This window comes from Eutrigla gurnardus (genome assembly GCF_963514095.1).
Source record: "Eutrigla gurnardus genome assembly, chromosome: 15".
Classification (NCBI taxonomy): domain Eukaryota; kingdom Metazoa; phylum Chordata; class Actinopteri; order Perciformes; family Triglidae; genus Eutrigla; species Eutrigla gurnardus.
Window position 1 is genome coordinate 1,114,787 of NC_139938.1, and position 27,597 is coordinate 1,142,383.

The 27,597-nt window shown below is 42.7% G+C and overlaps 3 protein-coding genes across 3 annotated transcripts; 1 reads left to right on the forward strand and 2 right to left on the reverse strand.

Annotated features, from left to right (window-relative positions):
- The first annotated feature begins 799 nt into the window (after positions 1–799).
- Positions 800–5,005, forward strand: ublcp1 (ubiquitin-like domain containing CTD phosphatase 1). Its single transcript, XM_084028245.1, has 11 exons — positions 800–938; positions 1,264–1,471; positions 1,708–1,799; positions 2,178–2,263; positions 2,382–2,497; positions 2,615–2,713; positions 3,652–3,689; positions 3,898–3,996; positions 4,184–4,300; positions 4,606–4,733; positions 4,895–5,005. Exons 2-11 carry the CDS (start codon positions 1,318–1,320, stop codon positions 4,920–4,922), a joined length of 957 nt encoding a protein of 318 aa, XP_083884371.1. The 5' UTR covers positions 800–938; positions 1,264–1,317; the 3' UTR covers positions 4,923–5,005.
- A 1,680-nt stretch (positions 5,006–6,685) lies between these two features.
- il12bb (interleukin 12B, b) lies at positions 6,686–9,549 on the reverse strand. Its single transcript, XM_084028847.1, has 9 exons — positions 9,419–9,549; positions 9,208–9,301; positions 9,002–9,103; positions 8,673–8,855; positions 7,906–8,011; positions 7,631–7,800; positions 7,357–7,517; positions 7,136–7,254; positions 6,686–6,987 (listed from the first exon to the last, which is right to left on the reverse strand). Exons 2-9 carry the CDS (start codon positions 9,299–9,301, stop codon positions 6,960–6,962), a joined length of 963 nt encoding a protein of 320 aa, XP_083884973.1. The 5' UTR covers positions 9,419–9,549; the 3' UTR covers positions 6,686–6,959.
- A 3,223-nt stretch (positions 9,550–12,772) lies between these two features.
- Positions 12,773–23,603, reverse strand: ubtd2 (ubiquitin domain containing 2). Its single transcript, XM_084028246.1, has 3 exons — positions 23,428–23,603; positions 20,507–20,743; positions 12,773–14,275 (listed from the first exon to the last, which is right to left on the reverse strand). Exons 1-3 carry the CDS (start codon positions 23,495–23,497, stop codon positions 13,764–13,766), a joined length of 819 nt encoding a protein of 272 aa, XP_083884372.1. The 5' UTR covers positions 23,498–23,603; the 3' UTR covers positions 12,773–13,763.
- Positions 23,604–27,597: the final 3,994 nt, after the last annotated feature.

Here is a 27,597-nt window from a genome sequence, read left to right on the forward strand (position 1 = left end):
CACCATCCATCCATCCATTGTCTACCGCTTATCCTGTATTCAGGGTCACTGGAGCCGATCCCAGCTGTCATTGGGCGAAGGCAGGGTACACCCTGGACAGGTCGCCAGTCTATCACAGGGCCGACATGTAGAGACAAACAACCATTCACACTCACATTCACACCTACGGGCAATTTAGAGTCACCAATTAACCTATCCCCATCCTGCATGTCTTTGGACAGTGGGAGGAAGCCGGAGAACCCGGAGAGAACCCACGCTCACACAGGGAGAACATGCAAACTCCACACAGAAGGAACCAGAATTTGACCCCGACCCGGGAATCGAACCCAGGTCCCTCTTGCTGTGAGGCGCCAGTGCTACCACACACACACCAGTATAATAAAACAAATAATTAAATAATAGCCTACCAAATATTAGTAACATTCTGCACACAGTATTATAGTGGTGGTATTAGTCAATTTAATAATAACATGTATCATTTTTTATTCATTTATTCATGTAGTTGCACTTCCTATAAAGGTTCTCCAGTAATAATCGCATTATCTGATATCTGAGTAGGCTACAGGAAACACACAAGACAAACCTGTCTACACGTTTGTGATCAACCAGAGTCAAAATAATAAACTTCATGTTCGTTTAAAAAGTCTAAAACTGTATTTTCTTTTTGTCTTTTCTTTACTATATGGCGTTTGAGGATGGAGTCAGTGGAAACTTTTATCAAACAATTTTATGTTAAGCTATTGAAAGATGGTCACTATGGTAACCAAGCTTTCCTCCCCCCTACGTCACTACCGGCAGGATTCGGGACGGCAGGAAGAAGAGCAGAGTTGTGTGCCGCTAGATGAATGAAACTGAACGCCGAACTTAATTAATTAATTTAACTTTCAGGCGACATTTGAACGCGTTGGCCAAGCATAACTGATAGCTTGCTCTACCAGGTGAGGGTGCCCACACCGTGTAGCGTAGTCAGCTAATGTTAGCTAGCTGGCTCGTTACCTCGCGTGTTTACATTGTTGCTAGTCGGTGTTAGCCATCTCGTGCTAAAAATATCAACACCAGATAACGTTACTGTCAAAGTGTCTCCACCGATTAGCAGGCGTTTGGCCTCCGTGTCTTCAATAAGCCTCCCGGAACAACACATGCTTAACAATAGCGGCTCCGTGGTTTGCTCTCCGTGTACCCTTATTAGCTACTTTTCTCTTGCTCGAGCTACAGCGAGTTGGTGTGTGACCCCCTGACACTGTACCCCCCCTCTCTGCGAAGGTGTACCTCTGCTGCTCCAGCTGCAGCCGCGTGTGTCTATGTGAAGAACCTGCCATGTCGGTATCAGTGATAATTAAGTGGGGAGGCCAGGAGTACTCCATCAGTTCTCTGTCTGAGGAGGACACGGTGATGGACCTGAAACAGTCCATTAAGACCTTGACCGGGGTGCTGCCAGAGAGACAGAAACTACTGGGACTCAAAGTCAAAGGTGAGAGGGCATCCGTGGTAAATATTACCATATGATATCCAAACATTTATGCCGTTGCATTATTATTGGCTATATGTACTTCACTTCTCTCCTGAATGAAGCCTCCGGACAAAGTTCTCCACCTGTGTATAGTCTGTAAATGATTTCTATTTTGTGTAGTTGTATGTAAGCTTTGCAGTTAAATGAATCGCCCCCTTTTCCTTGTGTTCTTTCTCTCTTTCGTTCCTTTACTCCAGGTAAACCTGCAGAGGATGAGGTCAAGCTGGGCTCTCTGAAACTGAAGCCCAACACTAAGATCATGATGATGGGCACCAGAGAGGAGAGCCTGGTAAGTCGCAGGGTGATAGAGAAATGAACTGACTCCAAATATATCTATAACTGGCGATATGCCGAAGTGACAGGCTAATTTGCAGTTTAATCAAACATGATAGTTATTGAAATAGTAAAATGACGTGCATGTTCTCTTACTAGTTATTTGAGACTTCTGATCACTAACTAGCTTTATTCAATTGGTCAATAAGTGGTTTGTTAGGTGATGATCCTAGACAGTCCTTACAGTGTTGTAATTGTTTTTATCTAATTAGCCAATTGGAGGATTTGTTCTCTGATACCCGAAGTCTTAATATTTGCTTATTTAATGTGTTGTATTAGTTTCCTTTTGAGTGATTTGTACACTTTAGCTGTGTGTGTGTTTTGTTTTGTGCAGGAAGACGTTTTAGCCCCTCCCCCAGAGAACGATGATGTGGTCAATGATTTTGACATTGAGGAGGAGGTCATTGAAGTGGAGAACAGGTGAGAGATGTTAATGGGATTTTATTTTTTTGTGTGCCCGCAAGAGGATAAATGTGGGAGGACTTGAGGAAATTTGGCTGTGTGTGTCTGAGAAACAAATGTCGCTATGTGTCTGTAGAGAGGAGAATCTGGCTAAGATCGCTCGCAGAGTGAAAGACTACAAGGTGGAGGAGATGAACCCTCCCAGAGAAGCCAAAAGGCTTCTGGTATTGGATGTCGACTACACGCTGTTCGGTGAGTTACAATATTTGTCTCCTTAAAATATAAAATCCACCGCTGTTTGTCAGGCTATCGGTTGCTAGTTTATCCTCGGACACTATGCATTGACGTCTGCATCCTATGTGTGTTTAGATCACAAGTCGTGCGCAGAAACGGGTCAGGAGCTGATGAGACCGTACCTTCACGAGTTTCTGACATCAGCCTACGAGGACTATGACATTGTCATCTGGTGTATGTGTCATTTATTCTCTTTGTGTTCTAAATTGGAATGAAGTACATGCATTACTGACAAGGAGAGTGTAGTTGTTGAATGGCTGCATTTCCTTTAAAATGCAACATTTACTGTACAACAGTTGTTGTGTTTTTAAATGGAATTTTTTATTGGACTGTGTCTTAACTAGGCTGCACGGTGATGTAGTGGGTAGCACTCTCGCCTCACAGCAAGAGGGTCCCGGGTTCGATTCCCGGGTCGGCCCGGGTTCCTTCTGTGTGGAGTTTGCATGTTCTCCCCGTGTAAGCGTGGGTTCTCTCCGGGTTCTCCGACTTCCTCCCACAGTCCAAAGACATGCAGGATGGGGATAGGTTAATTGGTGACTCTAAATTGCCCGTAGGTGTGAATGTGAGAGTTAATGGTTGTTTGTCTCTACATGTCAGCCCTGTGATAGACTGGTTACCTGTCCAGGGTGTACCCTGCCTTCGCCCAATGATAGCTGGGATCGGCTCCAGCCCCCCCGTGACCCTGAATACAGGATAAGCGGTAGACAATGGATGGATGGATGGATGGTGTGTGTGTGTGTGTGTGTGTGAGAGAGAGAGAGAGAGAGAGAGAGAGAGAGATGTTTGTGGGTACATACCACCTCTAGTGCAATGAATGAAATAAGGTTATATTATGCATGCGGTTAAATTGCCTGGCACGTCATTATTTCTTGTTTCAATAATATAATGTGACCTGAATACAGGATAAGCGGTAGACAATGGATGGATGGATGGATGGATGGATGTGTCTTAACTAAAGACCACTAAATATGTCAGTATGACAGTAGCTTTTTAATCTATTAATTATATATCTTATGGCCATTTGTTGGTAGTGATTTCCTCTTTATGATGGTGGCCAGCAATCTCTGCTTTTGGAATATACATTTACACAAGTGCTTTCTTTCTCTCCTTAGCTGCTACAAGTATGAAGTGGATCGATGCCAAAATGAAAGTTAGTATTTCACTTGTTGTGTTCTTATTTTGTGTTGTTGCTACTTTGCTGCTACTATTACTGTACTCTACCCTCTTTTTGCCAAAAGGTGGCAGTGTTAATCAATTTTCTAACAGTAGTGTGTGTGTGTGTGTGTGTGTGTGTGTGTGTGTGTGTGTGTGTGTGTGTGTGTGTGTGTGTGTGTGTGTGTGTGTGTGTGTCTGCCTAGGAGCTGGGAGTGACGGACAACCCCAACTATAAGGTTACGTTTATGTTGGACAGTGCAGCAATGATCACAGTACATACTCCTAAGAGAGGGGTTGTGGAGGTGGGTACACATACAGCGGATCATGAATGGAAGATATTACACATATTAATGATGTAAACAAGTCTTTCACAGCAGAAGAAAGCATGTTTATTAATATTTAGTTGTGTAGTGTGATAAGGATTTTTATTCTTTTATAAAACATTCAATTGGCATTGTGCTTTTATTTGCACTTCATCAACGTATCCAGGTGAAGCCCCTGGGTGTGATATGGGGAAAGTATGGAGAATTTTATAACAGGAAGAACACCATTATGTTTGACGACATTGGACGAAACTTCCTCATGAATCCACAGAACGGACTAAAGGTAGAAGACCAGAATAATTGTTGTAACTTTGACACTCTTTGACCTCTTCCCCATTATTGTCAGCATTATGCATGAGGTTTCTAAGTTAGTTTCTCTCGGTGTGTGTGTGTGTGTGTGTGTGTGTGTGTGTGTGTGTGTGTGTGTGTGTGTGTGTGTGTGTGTGTGTGTGTGTGTGTGTGTGTGTGTGTGTGTGTGTGTGTGTGTGTGTGTGTGTGTGTGTGTGTGTGTGTGTGTGTGTGTGTGTGTGTGTGTGTGTGTGTGTGTGTGTGTGTGTGTGTGTGTGTGTGTGTGTGTGTGTGTGTTAGATCCGACCCTTCATGAAGGCCCACCTTAACAGAGAGAAAGACAGGGAACTCTATAAACTGGCTCAGTACCTCAAAGAAATCGCCAAGCTCGATGACTTCAGTGGACTCAACCACAAACACTGGGAGAGGTAAGCACACACATGCTGAACCGCAGTAGAGACAACCACAGAGTCTTAGTGACATAACGCATGCTGTTAGATCTTCCTTATACAAACCCAAAAATGTCTTCATACTGTACATCCAACAAAACACATTGTATCAGATGTACTGAACGTGTCTTTGTGTGTAGGTACCTATCTAAGAGGCAGCACCACTGAAGGGGGACGGCAACAACTCGGGCTGGAAGCTGCCATCCCATCCTTCTGTTCCCTCTCTCTCTCACACACACACACACACACACGCACACACACACAAAAACATGAGGCCATTACAAGCTCTTTACTACAAACCTTACGATAAATCCTACTCTAAACCTGCAGCCGACAACAATCAACAGCTGAGGACTGAGATGGGCTTCCCAATTTCTATATTTCCATGTTCTCTCCCACATCTCGTACATTTTTTTTTTTAACAATAACAACAATGGTTACTATCTGTCTGTGTGGTTACCATTAGGGATGCACCGATTTGGATATCGGGCCGATACCAACTCAAATATTTGGATCGGATATTGGCGATGAAAGGGGGCGGATCTACTCAATTCAATTCTACGTTTATTTACTAGAATTGTAATTCCTTTGTTTTTGTTTTGACCAATTTGTTGCTGCATTTAAAAAGTTTACACTTGAATTGTAATTCCTGTTCATTTTGAAAATTTTTACCAAGTCGCTGTTGTATGATTTTTTTGATAATAAATAATAATTCAGCTAAATGTATGTCTACATTTGTATTTGTGATATGTTGTTTTACAGAGTTAAGAGACCAATATTTAAGTCAAGCCTGATATTGCCTTACACGTCAAATGAGTGATCACAGTCACTTCCACACAGGGAGGCATACAGGGTATTAATTAAACGCTGGTGTTGGATCAGTACTCGGTATCGGCCGATACCCAAAGCCCAGATATCCGTATCAGGACTGAAAAAGTCGGATCGGTGCATCTGTAATCATCATAAACTATCCCTAGGTTTGAGACCACATACCACGAGCCGCCATCACCCACGAACGCTGTTAAATCTTATGTGAAAATATTTGAGATGTTTTAAACCTGCTTGGCCGTCCAGATGGGTAAAGTGGCTTTTCTTTCACTAAAGTATAGCCATACCTTTCTCTGCCAAGCCTCTGCTAAACCAAGCAGGTTAAAACAGATACAAATGTAATTTGATCATGATTAAGATCAATAAGTGGTGTCCTCAACCCCTGTACAAGTTGAGATGTTGCCTTTTGCATTTACTGAAGAGACTGACATTAATAACATGCTTTATTCTAAATGTATGAGACAGGCAAAAGTTAAACAGGGAGAAATGATTTAACTCATTTAACAAATGGGATTTTTACTGTAGTACATCTGGTAAGTTAAGAATGAATGTGGGAAATTGGAATGGTCGAAAATGTTGAGAGTAATGGTTCAAAAAGTCAAAGATAAATCTAAATCTAAAGTATCAACCTACACTGTTTGACATGTAATAATAATATGCAATAATCCTTAAAGCTACTGTGACATCCTGACATACTGTTGACATTGAGATCAGATGTAGCGAAAATGCTTTCATCAAAAAGTGCATGTTCTTCATTAAATGAATGCGTCTTCACTTATTGTCAATATTGATTTTTAGATGTGGATGAAGAAGGTGAAGTGTTGGGGGGCATAAGGGGAAGGTGTATCCCACCTTATAAACAGGTCCCTGAACCTCTCGGAAACATCAGGGATGTGCTTTTTACAGATTTTGTCAGATCTCTGTTGGACAGTCAACTCATTTCTGGAGATCTGCCTTTTTGTGTTTTCCTCCTCACATCCATGGGATCTCCCGGCTGTAAATATGACAATAAACATTTTTTTGTACCTATATTTCCTTTTGGTGGTCATTGCTTAAGAATTACCACTGTTTTTGAAAAACATTGGAGACGCTGTATATTATGTTCATCACTTTATTATGAAATATTAAGAAAACATTTTAGTAACAGCTCTGCAGGGATAGTTATTTAAAAAAGGGTTCCAAATGGCACAAAGGAATGAGAAATTAATTTAAATCAATTCATTTTACAAATAATTTTAACTAGATGCTTCAGTTCCATCGAGACAAATGTGAATGATCAATAAATACTGTACAGGTATACAATCACTCCTGAAGCATAGCACCACTTTTTGTGCTTTTGTTCTTCCATCCTTTATGGCTACAGTCCAGTGAGAGAAGTTAGCAGGCCATGGTGTGTTTATCCACTCTGGAGACGGGATGAAACAGCATCAGTGTTGGTGGCATGACTTCGTATTATTTGGATAAATCATATTCTCATTCAAATAATGGATTTAGGAATAAATACCAGTTAAAAACAGTACTGACTCCCAATGGTCCGAGTAATATATACTTACGTGCAAAGGCTCCAGCGGCTGAATGGTCCGTTGGTGTATTTGTCCTGAGCTCGCACGCAGAAAACGTACTTATGAGGTTTTACATTGACCTCATACTTGGTTTCCTGAGTGGTGTTACTCTGCACAAGAGAAGAGAGGACCCATTAAACCAAGGAAAGGAGATTTAACTGGAGGTCAGCAAATGTATTTGATCAACTGTACATTGTGCATCTATTGATTACCATGATGTGGTTGGTGCTGTCACAAGAAATTCCTTTATGGACCACCTTGACCTGGAACTGCAGGCTGAAGTAGCTGCAGGGCTGCTCCCAGGACTCGGGGTAGCTCCAGCTGAACATCTTCCCGTTGCTGATGCTCAGGTTTGGGAGTGCTTCGGGCCTCACTGCGTCGCGGGGGGGGGGGGGGCAGGGTGAGGGGAAAAGGGTGGATGTATAAGTATAAGGCCACATAAACCAAACTGCTGATACCGCAGACATGAAGAACACAACCACTAACCGATCTCTCTCAGGTAGAAGGTCTTCGTGTAAGCCTCGAGGCGAGAGTTGCTGTGTATGTAGATGGTGAGGGATATGCGATGCTGTTCCTCGTTGAACGCGCAGCCTGCGTCCCGGCAGTGAAGCCCAGATCCATCAGCAGCCAGCTCACAGGGAATCGTTTCCAAATCGCTGGATGGAAGACAGACTGGTTGGTACGGGACTGTGACGATGACTAGAAAAGATCCTGATGTAATTGAGTAGAAATAAGTAGGAGAAATTATATTCTATAGTCACCGTTCTGCTTTCACCAGGAGCACAGCGGCACTGGATCTGGACCTTGTTCTTCTCCAGGTGCAGTCGAAGGAGCCTGTGTAGTTGGGCGCTGAACAGTGGATGTGACCTGGAGGAGCAGAGACTTCAGCTTCTCAGTAAAAACTCAGTCCAACACTTCTTAGTGCTTTGAAGGATTTTTTTTTTTTTGCAGTTTGCAGTTTGTGAGAGGTGGTAAAAGATCTCTGAAAAAGTTAAAGAAAATCTGGAAAACGAGATACGCTTCTGGGCTTGAAGCAACACGTTTGTTATCTAGCACTAGCAACATGGTGATGTGTGCTGTGCCACAACAATTGTATGAAAGTATAACCAGGTATTGAACAGAGACTCTGTTCTGTATAACTTTCTTTGCTTACTTTTCTAATTTTAATGTATTCTCTCTCCTCCTTCCTTCTGATCGTTGTGATGTCTCCTTTCTTTCCCCCTCTTTCTGTCTATTTGCGTCACCATTACTCTGCTCCTCCTTTTGCACAGTTTCTTTTCACATTTAGCACACCAGTCATCTTATCTTTTGAATGTTGTCTGCTTTTGGGAATAAAGCCTTTGTCTTTTTTGTCTGTTTTCCCCCCAACTCTCCCACCATCTGTCTTATCTTCCCTTTTCAGTGACACCTATCCAATGTCTCCTCCAGTGAAACAACTCTTGCCAGGTCCAATTACACACCTCATCTTTAGTTTGTCTTTTTACTGTGTCTGACCCCCCCCTTGCTCCCTCCATCTTTCTTATCTTACCTGTTTCAGGGGACTTTTTTTCCAGTATGACAGTCCTGTTATCTGGGTCTAGTTGGATCAGGATCACGGTGTGGTTGAGGTATTCTCCGTCCGGACCGAGGTGACAAGTGAAGTTTCCACCATTCATCTCCTCCACCAGGACCGTCACCTGGTTCCCCTGCAGAGCCGGCTCAATCTTCTCACCTGAAACGAGAAGCATAGCTCAGTGGAACAACAATGCTTCCAATATATCATAAAAACACAGAAACGTTTAAAAAAATTTATCATATCTGCACAGGCACTATTAGAAGTACCAGTGGTATTACTAGTAGTAGTAGCAGTTGTATTACCGTCTTTCTTCCAAACCACGGGCTGGTTTTGATAAGCTTCTCCACAGCTCAGAGGAACATACACCCTTGTGCCCAGACCATAAGGCACCCTCAGGACCAGAACTAGTTCAATCAGAGACAAGAAACACATTAACACAGATGGAATCAATCAACATTTACTGAATGTGAGGCGGAGAGAAAAACGGAGAGGGAGGAGAGCTGCCCACCATGATCCATCAGGGTCTCTATGTTTCCTTGATGGCTGACAGAGCTGGCGTAGCACAGTCCAGCATACAGGACCACGAGGAACAATGTGCGCATCTGGAAGAAAAGACAACAGGTTACAGGGACTCTAACCAAATTAAAATGAATATCTAATTCATAACAGGCGTTGGGGATGAAAACAAACAAGATAACAGAACATTTAGTAGATCTTACCTTGATAGCTGGACTTGATCCAAAGATGTTCACGACTGCAGGCTGATCTGACGAGGATGGCAGAAAGGTGAGAAGGCTGCTCTGAGTATGTGTTCAGGTTGTCTGCTTGAAGTGAGCATGCTGGCTCTGTATTTATGTAGGACAGAAGCAGAAGGTTGAAAAACCCCGACGTGAAGTGGAACTGCCTGTGTGTGTGTGTGTGTGTGTGTGTGTGTGTGTGTGTGTGTGTGTGTGTTGACTTAAGATCATGATGCATTCCATCAGTTGGAAACACCAAAGCACAATCTTTATTCACTAAGAATCAAATTAACAGATGGACATTATATCACACGGATCTGACTCCAGTGTTTTCCAACAATAGATCTATTCATTATTATGCTATTCCATTGTGACATCGTGTGTATGATCATGCAGCCACACTGGCCATCGTGGAGGAAGTCGGGGACGACAATAGTGACAGAAACCTCTCGGAAAGGGAACTGGAAAAGCTCAAGTCTTACACATCACGGCATGTGGTGTTGTATCACATAAAAAGAAAAAAAACCTAACAGGTACCCTGGAAAATGATCATGAGATTTCTCAGGAACTAGAATAAGAAAGCAAAAGTTTCAGTGACGACATCTCCATTGGGTTGCTGGGATGAAATAATAGAGTTTTTATAAGTCAGTCACATTAGGGCTCGTTAAATGAAATGACTTGGAGAAAAACCAATATGTCATTGGTGAAGTTACCTGTACTGAGTGAGATGATATATGGAGGACTTTCCATTATTCATTCTGCTCCCATGTAACCACTGACCTTTACCCTGCCAGTGTAGGTATATCTGCAATGATAGCCACATCAAACTTAATTATAGTTATAGAGGTTTCTATTCAACATTGCAGTACGGATTTGAAGAAAGCTAACAGATGACTGTTGCCCAAGGTTGGTGCATGCATTGTGTTTTCGAACAAAAGTACAGCATTTCTCAGTGGTTGCACATGTACAAACATGACCACAGTGAAAACAAATTATTCAAATGATGTTCACATGATCTGTCGTACTATAAAGGAAGAGGATGGTGTGCACGTCTCAAAAGTGAGAAAATGAAATGTTGACCTCGGTCAGGTGTGATGTACAAATGTATTTCCCAGAAAGAAGCCACAGTTATATTGTATCCACTTCCCCACTGACCGTCACTTATATACAGCTTCACCTTTTCGCATTTAAAAGCATGGAGGTGGGCCATTAGTTCTCCCTTTTCTTCTACATTAACACCCAAGTGCTTAGTCGTCAAGTTAATACACAAGTTTACATGGCGTTATGGTGGATAGCTTGTTCGCAGGTTGGTTCTTTCCTCATTCCAAAGCTGAATGTTTGTTCTCAAGGAATGATGGTTCCTTCAAACACAATGTGTACACTGGCTCCAGACAGCCTCTTTGCATCATTGTGTTTTTTTCTGGAATTTTCCATGTTGTGTCTGGCTGGATTGAGTGTCTTTAAAAAAAATGAAGTTGAAATAAGGAAAAGGGGAAGCAGTTCTGATGCAATTCACCAATTTGTAAAAAAATAAATAAAACCAGACCTCTAAATCAGCTGTAGCAATATTAACACTATCCAAATCATTGATCTAGCCGTGTGACACCAGGCTGGGAACCACTGATTTATAGGCACAGGCACAGCCACGCCAAGATGGATCCATCCCAACCGTAGACCAAAAAGCAGGAGTGGTTGAGCAGTCACACAGCAGCAGATGGAGCTACAATATGGTGTTTCCAGCGTCAGGCCAGTTAGCAGTCTGCATCGGTCAGGACCTCAGCGGACTCTGCTGGACCAGAAAGCATAATGGGAGTAATCCCAGGAGTTGTCAAGTTAGTAACAGTAGAGATGCAGATTTAAGTCAATTACTTTAATCAATAGTCAGCCGCCTTAATAATACTGGCGGTAAGAGTCAAACAAGACCACAGCATCGGTGAAGTCCGGATCAGGTTCCACCACGGTCCAGGGAGACCTGCTAGGCGAGAAAGCACAGGGACTCCAGGGGAACAGAGAGAGAGAGGGGGGGGGGGGGGTGCTCAGTGTGTCACTATAATCCAGCCAGCCCTAACTATAAGCGTTGTCAAAGAGAAAGGTTTTAAGCCTACTCTTAAATGTGGGAACAGTGTCTGCCTCACGAACCAGAACCGGATGACGGTTCCACAGAAGAAGAGCTTGATGGCTGAAAGCTCTGGCCCCTGTTCTAATTTTGGAGACTTTAGGAACTACAAGTAAGCCTTTATTCTGAGAGCGTAGTGCTCTAGCAGGACAGTAGGGTTTAATGAGCTCTTTAAGATATGATGGTGCCTGTCCATTAAGAGCCTTGTAAGTGAGGAGAAGGATTTTAAATTCTATTCTGGATTTTACTGGGAGCCAGTGCAGAGAAGCTATTACAGGAGAAATGTGATCCCTTCTTCTGGTTTTAGTCAGAACATGAGCTGCAGCATTCTGGACCAGCTGGAGAGATTTAAGAGATTTATTAGAGCAGCCTGATAATAAAGAATTACAATAGTCCAGCCTTGAGGTAACAAATGCATGGACGAGTTTTTCTGCATCTTTTTGAGACAGCATTGGCCTAATTTTAGTAATGTTACGCAGGCGAAAGTAGGCTGTCCTTGTTGTTTGTTTAATACGTGAGTCAAAGGACAGGTCCTGGTCAAAGATAACTCCAAGGTTTCTTACAGTAGCATTTGAGACGATGGCAATCCCATCAATAGTAGCTATATCTTTAGACAGCGAGCTTTGGAGGAGTTTAGGCACAAGTACAGTAACTTCCATTTTTTCTGCGTTCAACATCAGGAAGCAGGTCATCCAGGATTTTATGTCATCAACACATGCCTGGAGTTTAACTAGCTCATTGGTTCCTTCAGGCTTGATTGATAGATATAATTTGAGTATCATCAGCATAACAATGGAAGTTTATAGAGTGTCTTCTAATAATGTTGCCTAAAGGAAGCATATATAAGTTGAAAATAATTGGTCCGAGCACAGAACCTTGAGGAACACCTTATTTAACTTCAGTGTGCCTGGAGGATTTTTCATTGACATGCACAAACTGAGATCGATTGGATAAATAGGACTTAAACCAGCTTAATGCGGTTCCTTTGACGCCAGATCTCCTCATCTAATGACCAAATGTAATTTTTATATATATATATATATATATAAATATATATATATCTATTGAAAATGATGATTATTAGCCATAAACTGGCATTGAAAGACTACAAAAGAACGTGAATCGCACCTTTGCAAAATACTGTGAGAATTTATGTCCCACCTCCAAATCAAAACACGCAGGCAAATAACTAGACAGATATCAAGCAATAGAAACAATGATCGATTTTAATTAAAAACATTTTATTTTTAATCAAAATATGCAACTGTATTTCTGATGTTCCATCCTTCCGTCACAAGAATAGTCGTTGACACATCTACGCTTATCACACTCGCACTCTCGCACACGTAGGCTGACTGACTACTTAATGTTTATTACATGATTGTTCTGTGAAGCAAGAGTGAAATAAATCATCTAATCCAGCGGCAACTTGGTGACACATCATCATGCTGCAGCCTCTTGACAAGAGGGAGGACACACCTGTTTACAAACTAGCAACCTTGCTTTACAGCGGAGCGCACAAACTTAATCCCCCAGGGAGGAAGTGTTCTTCATTCGATTCACACAAACTTAAGAATACTCATCTGAATAACCGTCATGATTGTTAAACTTTCTTTACTCCTTTCTTTTGGAGTTGAATTGTATTGTAATGAAAATGTATTCATAAATGTATGTACTGTATGTATAACCCTGTAGCCCCAAAAACAAAATTCTGCCGATCAAGCTTTGCCAGAACTTGAATGGAAACTGAAACACAGAAACATTCGAACATCAGTGTTGCTGAGAAAACCCTTTACGCCACCTTTCATAGTTACCATTTTGTTGTTTGGTTTCCATAGGAACGGTTAAAAATACTTCAAAAAGGTCAAAATTTCAATGTGTAAAACCAAAAGGAAAGAGTCTTTTCTCAATTCAAGAGTCGTTTTGTTTCCGGCAGACGGCCAACCTCTGCCCAAACAAAGCCCTTCTCAGCCAAAATTACAAGTAGAGTAGAGTAGAGAAGGGTAGAAAAGAGTAGAGCAGAGTAGAGAAGGGTAGAAAACAGTAGAGTAGAGAAGGGTAGAAAAGAGTAGAGCAGAGTAGAGATAGGTAGAAAAGAGTAGAGCAGAGTAGAGAAGAGAAGAGAAAAGTCAGAATCAGCTTTCAGCTTTTTTCCTCCCTTGTTATCCTCCTCCTCCTTTATTTGCTGTTGCCAGGTTTGGGGGTGGGGAGTTAATTCTCCATGGGCGTGGGCTCTTGCGGCAGTGCAGCCATTCCTTCTGCCGACAGTAGCCCTGCGGCCTCTGTTGTGTGTCCTGGTGTTGAAACTGGCTCGGGCGGTGGCGGCTGGCTGAGGATGACCTGCACCACATAGTCCCTGGAGATGTTGAGTTGGTCCAAGCGTAGCCTGTCAGTCAGCGGCCGACCTGAGAAAAACCAGCGCTGGGTTGCGGCAGGCACACCCTCCTGACTATGCAGACGACGCTTCATCATGCCCACCGTGTCCGTGCAACGGACCGCCAGCCGGAGGTCCCGACCCGTGGAGAGCCGGAGGCGGAGCTGACACTCCCCTCCGGAGCCCACGTCGCTGGCGCTGCCCGTAGACGGGTCTGCAGCCCCGGAGTCTGGATCTGAACCATCAGGCTCATCGGAGCGCTCCTCAATCATGTTGACGGGAGGAGAGAGGCAGTAGACCGGCAGCTGGTATCGATTCCCCAGTTCATCATAACATTCGGTCAGAGCTCCTGGAAGAATGGAAAAGTGACGTGTGTCAACACGTTTACATAATGTTGAAGGATTTTCCCCCTTTCTTAACAAAGGGAAACGTTACAAAAACATTATAATCCGGTGAGACAGAACATTTGCCTACGAGAGATTTTAACATTCTAGCATTAAAAGAACACATAACTGCCAGGTTACTTCAGGGCTGTAAGGATCTATTATAGGATCTATTATACTACAGCTACATGCACATGTGTATGCATGGTGTGTGATGAGGAACTACCTGTACATACTAGAAACCATCATCTTACTGTCACCTCTATGTGCAAGCATAGCCATATTGAGTATAAAAGGTAAATGTTTAACTGGGAAGTTCCAACACAAAGCACCCAACAAAAAAAGTGACCACTTCAGGTAAACCCTCAACTTTTCCCTTAATTTTGAGTGGTGCCATACTAACCGCATTTATTCTGATTTAAACATCCATGTTCATTAGTATATTTTCCTTATTGCATTCATTATCATGACAGTCAAACACTGATGTGATTATTGCATTTCACAAAGCCAACACCCAACCTCCAATTAACATTTCGCTTCAGTAAGATGAAATGGAGAAACAAGAGTCAGCTTCGACAGAAAACAAAAGGGAAGATGAGTAAAAGCAGGAGAAAAGGGATTTCTGTTGGAGTAATTTAAAAATACATTATGTCAGGGGGGACCCCCCAAATGTAGGAAAATATCCCCACAAAGCAGTAAGTCATCTCAAACGCCTTTTTCTGTAAACGTTTAAAAACGTTTTTGCGGTTCATGACTTAAACTGAGGCATGAGCCACTTGAGAGAGACAGTTTTGTGGTAAGTGAGACTGAGCTGAGTCAGCAAAAGCCCACAGGATGTTGCTGTCGGCTCTCTAGTGTGGTCAAGGTGAGGGCTACGCCCCGGGACTCGCTCTGCAAATTGAATGTGTGTGTGTGTGTGAGAGAGAGAGAGAGATAGCTTCACTCGAGTTGATGTGAGCGAAATGTAGTAATGTGGATTAAAAAACAGTGTGCAGCAGCTTACAACAACAGCACAAAAGAAAATACTGAAGTTATTTCAGCAACATCGTGGTAAAGAGAGAGCTAAGCCGAAAGGCGAAGCTCTCGGTTTACCGGTCAATCTACGTTCCTACCCTCACCTATGGTCATGAACTTTGGGTCATGACCGAAAGAATAAGATCCCGGATACAAGCGGCCGAAATGAGCTTCCTCCGCAGGGTGGCGGGGCGCTCCCTTAGAGATAGGGTGAGGAGCTCCGTCACACGGGGGGAGCTCGGAGTAGAGCCGCTGCTCCTCCACATCGAGAGGAGCCAGTTGAGGTGGCTCGGGCATCTGCATCGGATGCCCCCTGGACGCCTCCCTCGGGAGGTGTTCCAGGCATGCCCCACCGGGAGGAGACCCCGAGGAAGACCCAGGACACGCTGGAGTGACTATGTCACCCGGCTGGCCTGGGAACGCCTTGGGGTCCTCCCGGAGGAGCTGGGGGAAGTGTCCGGGGAGAGGGAAGTCTGGGCGTCCCTGCTCAGGCAGCTGCCCCCGCGACCCGGTACCGGATAAGCGGAAGAAAATGGATGGATGGATGGATATTTCAGCAACATTCTTTCTTTCCATGTTGTGAACAAAGTTGTGTAGGAAAACTCCATCAGCTCAGATCATTTGCTGGCATACCTCCAGTACAGAGTGGCCTAATGGATGTTTTTGCGGTATGAAAGCGATACGCTTCCATCAGTAACATTATCGAAATATCAGCAGCGTCACCAGCTTCTAATAAGCCACACGACCACATGTGGCTCATCTGGGGGCGTAAATTATTCTTTAGACCAGTCTCAATTGCAAATGTATTAAAGTCGAGTTTAAATCACATTTAGTAATCCTGTTTTATGCAGTCATAAATAATGTCAGTGTATGCGTCTGTGCTTTTTGTTTTATGAATTGCTAGTTTTTCCTTTATTGAAGTTGCTTTTTGAGGCCCCGACACACCAATTTAGGGCTCTTTTGGCATTTACATCCTGCGAGAGCAGCTCGGTGAGAGTGATCATAGGTTTCAGCACCAAGACGACGTCCTACACATGGTTCACTGACATTCTCTAAACATGATTTGGATATGAATGTGTCTGTATATCTCACTTTCCTTCTCTGCTCGGCTCCACATTAGTGTTTGTCCTTCAGCTGCAGAATGCTAATGCTAATGTGCTAATGTTTTTGGTTTTCATTAAACAACACAAGTTTAGATTGAGAAAAAAAAAAACTCCCTGCAGGGGGCTGTTAACACAAATGACATTTTATGGTCAAAGCAAGAAAACGTTTCTTTGCATTTCTTTCTCTCTGCAGTGGTGTGTCGCCCGGCCACCCAAAAAGTAGCTCAACTTGTTGTGGCTGAAACACACACCACACAATGATGTGAATCAGTGAACATGGCGTGTTCATTTGTTGGAAGTTGGATGGACTTCAACACGTTGACCAACAGTTGATGCAAATGGCTCCCATCTTCTGCTTCCCAGTCACTTTTGAAGACCGCAAATGGAGTCGGTCTCCAATCTAATTACACGCACTGAAAAAGGAGCCCATCTACTGGTGCATCTCTAACGAGTGAAACGTCCATTATGAATGCAACGGGAGTTTTCAGAAGCCCTACATATTCAGGCCCATTAACTGAATGGCCACAACAAAGTCTGCAATACACATTTTTAGTAGAGCAATAGAGGGAATTCAAGCTGTTAAAAGAGTTTTGCTTCCAAAAAGCTCATGTTTAACCAATTAGGATTCACATTTTTGGTGATGGCAATGTCAGCTGATGGGCCTCCCAGTCTGATCCCGACTTTTGGTTACAACTATTGCATAGATTTCCATGAAACTTTAATGTTGGTGACTTTCTCATCTAAACAAACACACAGGCAAACACAACGGGCAATATGGAGGCCAGCAAAACTGATCAAGAGTTTAACGTCATTGTGGCAGGCCAATTTCATTCTTCTGACTTTGGCGAACTCCTGAACTCCTGACTTCATCTTGTCCGTCTCAATATTTGGATAGACAGCAAGGACATTTGGAAACTTCACGCATTCACGTCCTCCTCTGGACGGATTGTAATCACATAGGTGATTGTAATCACATTTTCTTCTAGCAACATCATCCAGTTAAAATGATGATATCCATATGGTTCATGAACAAATACCTGCCAAACTAACAGCATTCCCAATTCCCATCAACCTCAGCTCTACTATGTGTTAAGTGTGAATTAGCCAAAGTAAGCAGTCTAGCTTTGAGCTGAAAGCACCCAAGTACCCAACTGAAATTGGAAAAAACTGAAAAAAATAAGAATACAATAGAAAGGCTGTGATTAATAAAGCATTGAAGTGATCTGGCTGCACTTTGTACCGGAATGTGCTGGACTGGTGAAATGGTGACATCAGGCCTGGGGAATCCACAGCTGCAGCCCAGCGGGATCTGACCTGGCCAAACTAGTAAAAGGCATTGGAGCCATGAAAGCTTGTCTGTTGGTAACTGCTATATCCAAGTCAGGTTCAGGTCGAGCTGACCTTGATACTGATATTTAGTGCTCCTGTTACCAACAGAAACTCTCTGTCCACCTCTGGTTTCCTGCAGAGGAGTTGACTTAGCCCTTCAGAAACAAACTAGCCTTTGACAAACAAGATGTTATTAGGGGGGATAACCCAAAGAAAGCTTCTGCTTCCCCCCGTGTTATCTATACATACAAGATGAATGACACATGAGGTGTACATGTATGCACTATGAGCCAGTGCCGTGGTGGGACATGAGGTCCATGAACAGAAGAAGCCGATCCTCTCACTTTTAACATACCGATACAAATCTGGAGATATCTTCATACAGTGGTTACGATATAATAGATATCAATATACTAATAAGTAATTTTATGGAAACTGTTAGTGCAGGTACACTATTAATTAAAATTGCTAGAGAATAGATAATATTGTGATACTCAATATTTTTTAGATTTACCTCTATCCATTTTTGGCGTTTACATTCACTGCTACATAAATAAAAACAAAACCTGATATGAAAGTCGGGAGAGAATTAAAACGAGAATGCCACCATAGGGGCACAATGCATTACCATCCAAAACGAACCCTTTAACCTTTTAACCAGAAAAAAGCAACTTTCTTTTCCTCATTTGAGATAGTATGACTCTGTGATATGAATTAGGAAGCAAGAGAATGACGCACAGCCACAAAAAGAAAGCCTCCACACATGTCTGATGATTGGTGTGTTGAGTTTTGGGGCTTCCTGAATCTTCGGGCAATTTTATTGATTTGTTCTATAGAAACACTCAAGTATTTTCTAGAAGAGGCACTATCTTTATACTTACATGAGTGATTAATTCATTAAATCCTTCAAGAGCACCAACGACACACCTCCTTTAATGTATTATTTATTGATTCCCCATACAGTACAGTATATAACTCCTAATAGCTAAGTTGAAACTCTAGTGTGGTCATTGAGATATACTTAGAGCTTCGGCATCTTCGGGATCAGGCCAATATTCATTAAGCGCTGAGTTATTGTGCAATGAAGCCCCTCACTCAATCAGAAATGCAAAGGCAACGTTTACTTCCTGTTTATGAAACTTCAACATCAGATGACACTTGAAACTACAGAGGATGTATAAGATACTTCCTGGGGAAGCTTTCTTACATCATTTAGCTGCTGAGCTCAAACTCTGTTGATGTGACCTATTAGGGTTGTCAAAAGTATCGAAACTCAAAAAAGTATCGATACTAAAATGTTGTATCTGGATACGATACTCATTTTCAAAAGTATCGAATAATTCTGTGCACTTTTCAGTTTCAGACTTTTTTTGTAACAGGTGCAGCTGCTGAGAATACAGCATTTCAACAGTGTAATGTTCATGTTAACTGGTTTGGCTAGTGTCATTTAGTTTATTGTTATGTATATAAAGCATAGCCAAGGAAGGAACACTTAAGATAATTTAGTTTTTATCAGGCTTGCCTAATATTTACAACCTCAAAATATTGTTCCAATTGTTATCGTTTATTTTATTTATTTATTTTTTGCACTACCTCAGACCTGAAACTTGTTATTTTTGCATTTTTTTTGTTAATAAAAATATTTATTTAAAAAAAATTTCATCCTTGTGGTATCGAAAATGGTATCGAGTATCGAATATTTTCCTGAGTATCGGTATCGAGTTGAAAATTTTAGTATCGTGACAACCCTATGACCTATTAATATCAAATGTGGGCAGGAAAGTGTGTCATGGAATAGATGCATTAGCTTGAAATGGATGTGCTTTGTGTCCACTTTTCAACCTGGACCAAAGTGTAGGCTGTTCTGAAAATTAGTCTTAAATAAATCTGAGGCAAGAGATTGTGTAGTTGCAACATCATGCCTCATTTTCAGTTGACATCCAGATCCAATAGTTGGTGGAATGGAAGGATTTTACCCAATTCTATGCTACATACTGTATTCCACTATTGTGTATGACTTATGAAAAGCATAAAATCCTGACTTTTAGGATTCTGGAACCAGAAAAATACTTTGATTTTTGCTAAATGACTAAAACCATCATTAGATCATCAATATTCATGTAATAATTCATTTTCTCTTGATTGACCAATCAAATAAATCAAATCATCAAAATACGACTGGTCCTTTCACACAGTACATCTCCTAGAAGCAACCTGTACAAAAGCTTTAAACCCTAAATTAAAATCAACAGAGCACTAATTTTACATTTACTAACTTTACATTATGCTACATTCCTGCTAATTAACATATATTTTAACCCAAATAAAACGTGAAATAAAGTTCCTCTTCACTTTTTTGCCACAACATTTGCCCACTGCCAGCTGCTGCACAACACCCTCAAGTAAAGCCAAAACATCTCAGTCGCCCCCTGGTGGCTGACCGTTAAAGGAAGTGACTGATTTGAAATACAGCAGTTTTCTATGAGTGTGGCATGCAGTTTAAACATCTACAAACGTCGCAATTGCAACTTAATTATGGGAAACCCGAATCGTGTTTGCAGTTAATATACTTAAAATGCATTATTTCCCATGCATGCTGTATTTCAATTCACTTGCAATCCACCAACCAATTCAAATCTAAATTTAAAAATGAACACAAGTTTGTGTACAAGGGAGTTGAAATTCTGAAAGTCTCCCCGGCAGCCATAATGAGGTATGTGCTCCATCTACCAAGGTGGAAGTGTGTGTTACCGTGCGGCAGTGTGATGCTGGCCCCGTCCAGGATGGCCTGAGCCAGCAGGTGGTCGTTGCTCTCAAAGGCGCTGGCCGCAGCGCGCAGTGCATCCCAAATCTCCTTCCGGCCCTCAAATGCTGGCGCTGTATCCCAGAACTCATCTCTCTTGCTGCGCAGCTGGCCTTCCGTCATCGGGTAGTCACTTTTCCATTTAGGCCGCTCTCTCTTCAGGGGCTGGTTACGCCCTAGACCAACTGGGAGGAAGGACGGGAGAGGGGGAAGGAGTGATGGAGAGAAAAGAAAGATTAAGGGAGGAGAGGAGGGTGGGAGGAGAGGAGAGACAGAAAAAGATTGATGTAGTGTAAGGGTGGAGTACATGGAAGGGTGTGAGGAAAGAAAGAAAATGGGGATTAAAAGAGGTGAGAAGGAGAAGAACAAAAGAAACAAAGGGGATGTGGGGAAGAGAAGGTAGACAGACGTGGAGTGGAAGATGACAATGAGATGAGGGGATGATGAGTAAAACCAGAAAGAAGGAATAAGAAGAGTTAGGATTCATGTGAAACATGGTATCAGACTTTTAAGACGGGCTCAAGTGTACAACTAAACCCAAGTTACTTTTTAAACACGAGCCAACGCGATCCGTGACATTTCTACACGCCGAGCAGAGCTGCCAGTGTTATGTTACTCAACCCAGTTACAGGGTTGGGGTTATAGCATCTAACAGGGCTCCATCTGCAGCAGGGCAACTGACGGATAACACCATCTGGATCAACACCGGAGGGGACGACAGGTACAGGACAGAGTGCGTGTGTGTGTGTGCCACAGAGACGATGGCCGATCATGGTGTTGAGTTACACCTGCTGATGGTACACGTTCTCTGCTGGTCACATGGCACAGTCCGATAACACCAACCTTCAACTGACTGTTTGTCGTAAATAAGAGACTGTTTCTGCTCCCACTGACTCTCCCCCTCTCTCTTCGCTTGTGTATAATGCCATAATTCACCTGTTTTCATGCACACCAAGTATTCTTTTATTAAATTAGTATCTAATTGAGGGTAAATGGTTTACAAAATAAAACAATTTAAAAACTGTGTGTGTGGGAAGGTATAGATGTTTGAACAGATAGTGGCATATGTAAAGTAACTACATGTGGTTATATAAAGCATCAGCAGCATTTCATACTGGCTCAAACAAAAACACATATATGCACATTTAAAATGTTTTGCATGCAGGTTATTAAAAGTGATCTGCCAGAAATACCTGGACTCATGTGTGGCCTTTACACATGTATGTTTTCTTCGATTGCAGTCTACATTGGTAAGTAAAAGCAATCTTATTTTATATTATTTTTCCAATAACTGTATGGAACAACCATAATTGTTTGGTGAATTTTACCCACAGACTTAAAGGAATAACACAAACCAAGAAAAGAGAGACCAAACAAATAAGTAGACATATACAGCTGTGGTTATTACAGGGTTATTACTGTCAATTTACAACAACAATTTATCCCACACCTTCACCTTCACCCCTCCCCCCCAAGAACTGGTATGTATTTTAAAACTGGTCCACGTCAAACACTCTTATCCTTCCTGCATTCTTGAAGTCTTCAACTTGACTGCTCATCTGCTAATAATTTACCTTTAAACACATGCATCCTTGCAGTATCTTTCAGGAATTCCCATAAGGCCAGTTTGTGTAAAAGATGATTTTATACTCAAACAACACTTGAACTCGGCAAACCTACTTACGACACCTGCTTTGGTGAAAACGGATACATTCACATGTGCTCGGCTCTAATTGCCTCGTCTTGGGCAGCAAGGTGTCAAGGAGCAGCTGCTTGTCTGCATCTGTGTAACGCTGCATAGCTTCTTGTTACTACACACAAACACACTCCTTCACAGATAAAAGCCACCTGTTCATGTAACATCTCGCCAAATCCTGGAAGTCTGGGGGAGATAGCGGGACCAGTCGGATGGAGAGGCAAAAAGAAGGAAACCGGGCTGTATCTCAGCATCACTAAGTGCCCAGCCCCACCCCCACCCTAAATCCAGCCCTAGCTCACAATCTGTGAACTGATTAAAATAACTTATGGAAGCCCCTTCCAGACCAGTCAAGCAGAAAACTTAGGCTTCATATCATCTAAACGTGGTTCAATATCAGCCTGGGCGCTTTTTTGGTGCTTTTAAACAGTCATGCACGTTATAGCAAGACCAGTAAAGAAAAATAGTGTACCCTATACATATGTTTGAATAAGGGTATATCATGCAACATAACCTTGAACATTGCATGCACTGCAGAGTATCACTTTGTAAAAACACTAATCCTGATGTGTAGTCTGATACTGCTCTGCTCTCGGCCTTGTTCACCCAATAACCACACTGTAAAAACACACTTCCTCCATCATAAAGCAGAAGCACCTTTAAGTTTAGACACCTCCTCTTTTGTACCCCCCCAAACACTTCACAGCACTAAACCTGCACCAACACCTGGCTGCAGCCCCCCACACACACAAAAAAAAACCCAACCCTAACATGAATGATGAAGCGCAGCCTGCAGTCAGGACGTGATTAACATCAGTCTCGCTCTCACCGCCCTCCGTGACCCATATTTGTTATGCAGAAAAGCTAGCAAGCTAACCAGGCTACGTTTTAGCCGGCTAGCTCAATCAGAAAAAACCCTACAAGAACAAAACGGGCGCAGCGGCGTCGCGCAGTAAATTTCTCCCGGTTACAAAGCAGCGACGAGGCGCCATTCGTCGCGTCGAGGCCCGCTGCGTGGAGGCGGATGCCCGGGGAGCACGGCTGTCTGGCTCGGGTATAAAGGAAGCGGACCTCCAGCCAGGAGAACACGCAGGAAGCCTACAGGAAGCCCCCCTTTCGTTAAAACCCGGAGCCTGTGTGCACTACAAGACGTCGGCGTGTCCGGTAAGTTACCTCCAGTGCCGTCCGAGTTCTCGTTCAAGCTGCCGGAGGAGTCGTGGTGGCTCCCGACACAGCCACCCATGGATGTTTCGGCAGAGCAGCCCGGGCTAGGTAGCTCACCCCCCGGCCCACAGCTAGAGCTACATCCACCCCCCCTCCTCTCTCTCTCTCTCTCTCTCTCTCTCTCTCTCTCTCTCTCTCTCTCTCCTATCTCCTCTCTTCTCTCTCTCTCCCTCCCCCCCTCCCCTTCCCTTCTCTCCTTCCTTCCCTCCCGTCCTCTCTCCTCGTTTCCTCTCCGCCCCCCTCCTCTGCTCCTTCCTCCCCTCCCCTCTCTTCCTCTCAGCCCTGGCGGGGCGCAGCAGGCGCCCTCATCTTCATCTGCGCTGAAAGAAAGGCGGAGAAAGAGAGAGGAGGGAGGCGCGCATCGTTACAAGGTGACCGAATGAAGGAGGAAACTGTAAAGGAGGAGTTAACTGTAAAATAAAATAAAGGATGCCATCAGCAAATGTTTACTTTAGACTTGAGTCTGTTGATGATAATGTTTCTTGACACGTGCAGAGAATCTGTTTCCTCAAGAAGACACATCTTTTATTCTTTCTATCTTGGATAGCAGGGCCTCCATTAGGGGGGTCCGCAAGGACGCAAGGGGTCCGCAAGCCCCGTTGCGTTGTGTCGACGCGGAAGCATAATCCAGCCTTAGGACTGTAGTTTGGGGGTTTAACACACACACATGCTTAAAATGATTTGCATACTGTAGATCGATGTCATAACAGTGAAATAGTGTTATTGTTACATTCTAAGTGATTATTCTATTCTCCGTTTCACTTCTTTTTTCAGTTTTACGTTGCAATGTCATCTCCTGTGTCGGAGCAGTTCTACTCGCTCTATTTCTGCACCCGAATGCTGCAATGTTACACCAGATGGACACCGTCCTGCCTGCTCACTATCTTTAGGACAGTCCTAAAGAGACTTGAGTGTAATTTGACACACTGGAGCTCACACACACACACTCGTATACACACGCTCGTGTTCACGCACAGAGGTACATACTATGGCAACAGGATAGGGTCATTCCGTGTCATTTCATCAAATGCCTCACCTGTCCATCTCAGAATGTCCTGAAAAAATTCAAGTACAAAGACACACTTGTTAGTAGGACAAATCCAAAATATTAGGTCTCTACTGTCAACAATTTTCTCATGAAACATCATTGAATGAAGGGTAGTTTAGACGGTTTTTATCATCATGCTCTGAAAAGCCATTTTTAAACAGCAATATCTGGAAAACTATCTCACCTGTGGCCTTCAAAATTTCTACAGTGTATATCTGTTACGAATAGCCTCCAGACATGGAATATCAGGGGTGTAGCTCAATGATAACCTAGTATGGTAGGTACTTAAAATGTGGCTTGTTGAAATAAAGTAGTACATTTGAAGAGTGGCTGAGCTCCCATTTTTGCAGATAAAAGACTTCTATCACTTCTGCCTCTATCTCTGGTGTTAGCTTAAACATGCTACAAAATATGGTTTCTCTCAGATGATTAGTTTCACAGATATTAAGGCTCAAAAATGGAAGTAAACACATCTTTGCCCATCTTCAGTCATATTCCAAAAAACTGACAAGTATCAGGTCCAAACTTATCGGGAGGGTGTTTTGCCTCAATTTGTCGCAGGGATTTTTTAAATGCGGCGTTCACACCGGACGCGATAGACGCGAATACAATCGCGTGAGACGCGTGTATCGCGCCGCTTGATCATTTTGGACTATTCGCTTCATTCGCGTCACGCCTGGTTCACACTGGACGCGGAGCGCCGCGAATACGCGCGGCCCTCCCGCGCCGTGAAGCGATCGTTTCGGCGTCTGCTCTATTTTTTGCGCGTGCCGCGAGTGAACGCGTCAATTCTGGCAGGAAATCACACAGAGAAACACGAGACAATCCGGTCAATTTTCAAAATAAAATACCGCGATTGACAAACGCGATCATATTTGTGTATCTAAACTCGCACTGGGAAACAGGAAGAGACAATACATTTAATAAATGTGAAGAGTAGATAAAAAAAACGTGTATTTCAACGGTATATCTGCACTACTACTGTCTACTACCATACACACTCTCTCTGTCTGTGTGTGTGTGTCTCTCTCTCGCTCTCAAAGAGAGCGAAAGAGAATCGCGTGTCATCGCGCCATTTACATTGATTTTCAAGGTAGAGTCGCCGCTCAATTCGCGTCTATCGCGTCCGGTGTGAACGCCCCTTAAATCCTGATATTGGTGGGGTTTTGTGGCCGGTTTTGGTACTGCATGTCCTAACAGCCCACTAATAAACATCACAGGAGGGCAATTCAATTGTGTTTTTTACCATTTACCAAAGACTTACATGTGACTAAATGCTACTGATAAATTTAGCCTCACGAAAACATTAAAATGTAGCACAGTTGTAGAGGCAATAAGTCCTTGAATGTGAGTTTAACATGGTGAAAGCCGCTTTTAATGTCTTAAACCATGAACAAACAGCATAATATTGAAGACTGTACATTTTGTCATACTTTAAGTATATCAATTACACAACCAAATCAAATAATAGTCTTAATTTGAGCATAAAGATTTTACATTATAGTAGAAAAGTCTCCAAAGTTTGATATTGAATAACAGTCTGTCTCTATGCTCACACATCACACATTCGTCACATTCATTAATTTGGCAGTCACTTTACAAATTGTCTAATGTACATCTCTGCTCTGTTGTGCTCATCTTTTTTGATGGCATACATGCGCCCAGTTCCTAGGGAACGTCAATCCTTGCAATTCTAGCCTGCAGTGCACATTGCACGTCTTCTTGGCCAGTAGAGACTCTTTAGAACTGAACCAGTACATCTTCATCTTCATCTGAAACATCTCTGATACTTCCTATCCACCATTTCTGATCATACACACAACTCACATATTGTCTCACAGTGAGCATAGAGACAAACTGTTATTCAATATCAAACTTTGGAGACTTTGTACTGTAATGTAAAATATTTATGCTCAAATTAAGATTATATTATTTGATTTGGTTGTGTAATGTATGTACCTGAAGTATGACAAAATGTACAGTCTTCAATATTATCCTATCATGTTTGTTCATGGTTTAAGACATTAAAAGCTGCTTTCAGCATGTTTAACTCACATTCAAGGACGTATTGCCTCTGTAACTACAACTGTGCTAAATTTTAATGTTTTCGTGAGGCTAAATTTATCAGTAGCATTTAGTCACATGTAAGTGTTTGGTAAATGGTAAAAAACACAATTGAATTGCCCTGCTGTGATGTTTACAAGTAGGCTGTTAGGACATGCACAAAAACCCCACCAATATCAGGATTTTTAAAAAATCACTGCGACAAATTGAGGCAAAACACCCTCCCGATTTTTTAATATGATTTTAACAAGAATATGATCTTTCAAAAAAAGTAAGTTCGGACCTGATGTGTTTACTTCCATTTTTGAGCCTTAAAGGAAAACACCACCGCATTTCCATACTGAACTATGTTCTGCTCTGATCTTAGACGAGGTGATACATACCTCCCTCTCCTCTGTGCGTGCACTCAATGGCTCTTGCGCGCACTCCGCGCAGCGCTAATTTGCTAGCATGTAGCTTGTCCGAGTATATATACACTTCAACGTCGGCGCAGTAATATCATCACTCCGCTCCCCCTCTTACTTCCGTCAATAGAACCTACGTGACATGCACGCCGTCGCCTGCACTACCTGTAGTAGTTTGTGCACAGTTGAGGAAGCATCAGGTTGTAGTAAGATAGTTTGTGAACAATCAAACATCATGGTTATAACGTGCATCGTACAGGGTTGTGAAAACAAGCAGAAGGTATATAGTCCCGTCATGTTTTGAGTGATGATATTACTGCGCCGACGTCGAAGTGCTTCCAGTTGTTATTCCGCCATACTATATAGTTATCCTTGATACCCGCTTAGAAAAATTGGCATGTTTCATTTTGTGTAACCAAACTTGGGTCGTGTAACTACTCACGTAACCGTATTTAAATAGGGACAACGTGGAAGTGCTTGGTCGCTTCTAACTTCACCCCCCTTTGGATCCTAAGGAATATACTGGGACAAGCTATATGCTAGCAAATTAGCGCTGCGCGGAGTGCGCGCAAGAGCCATTGAGTGCACGCACAGAGGAGAGGG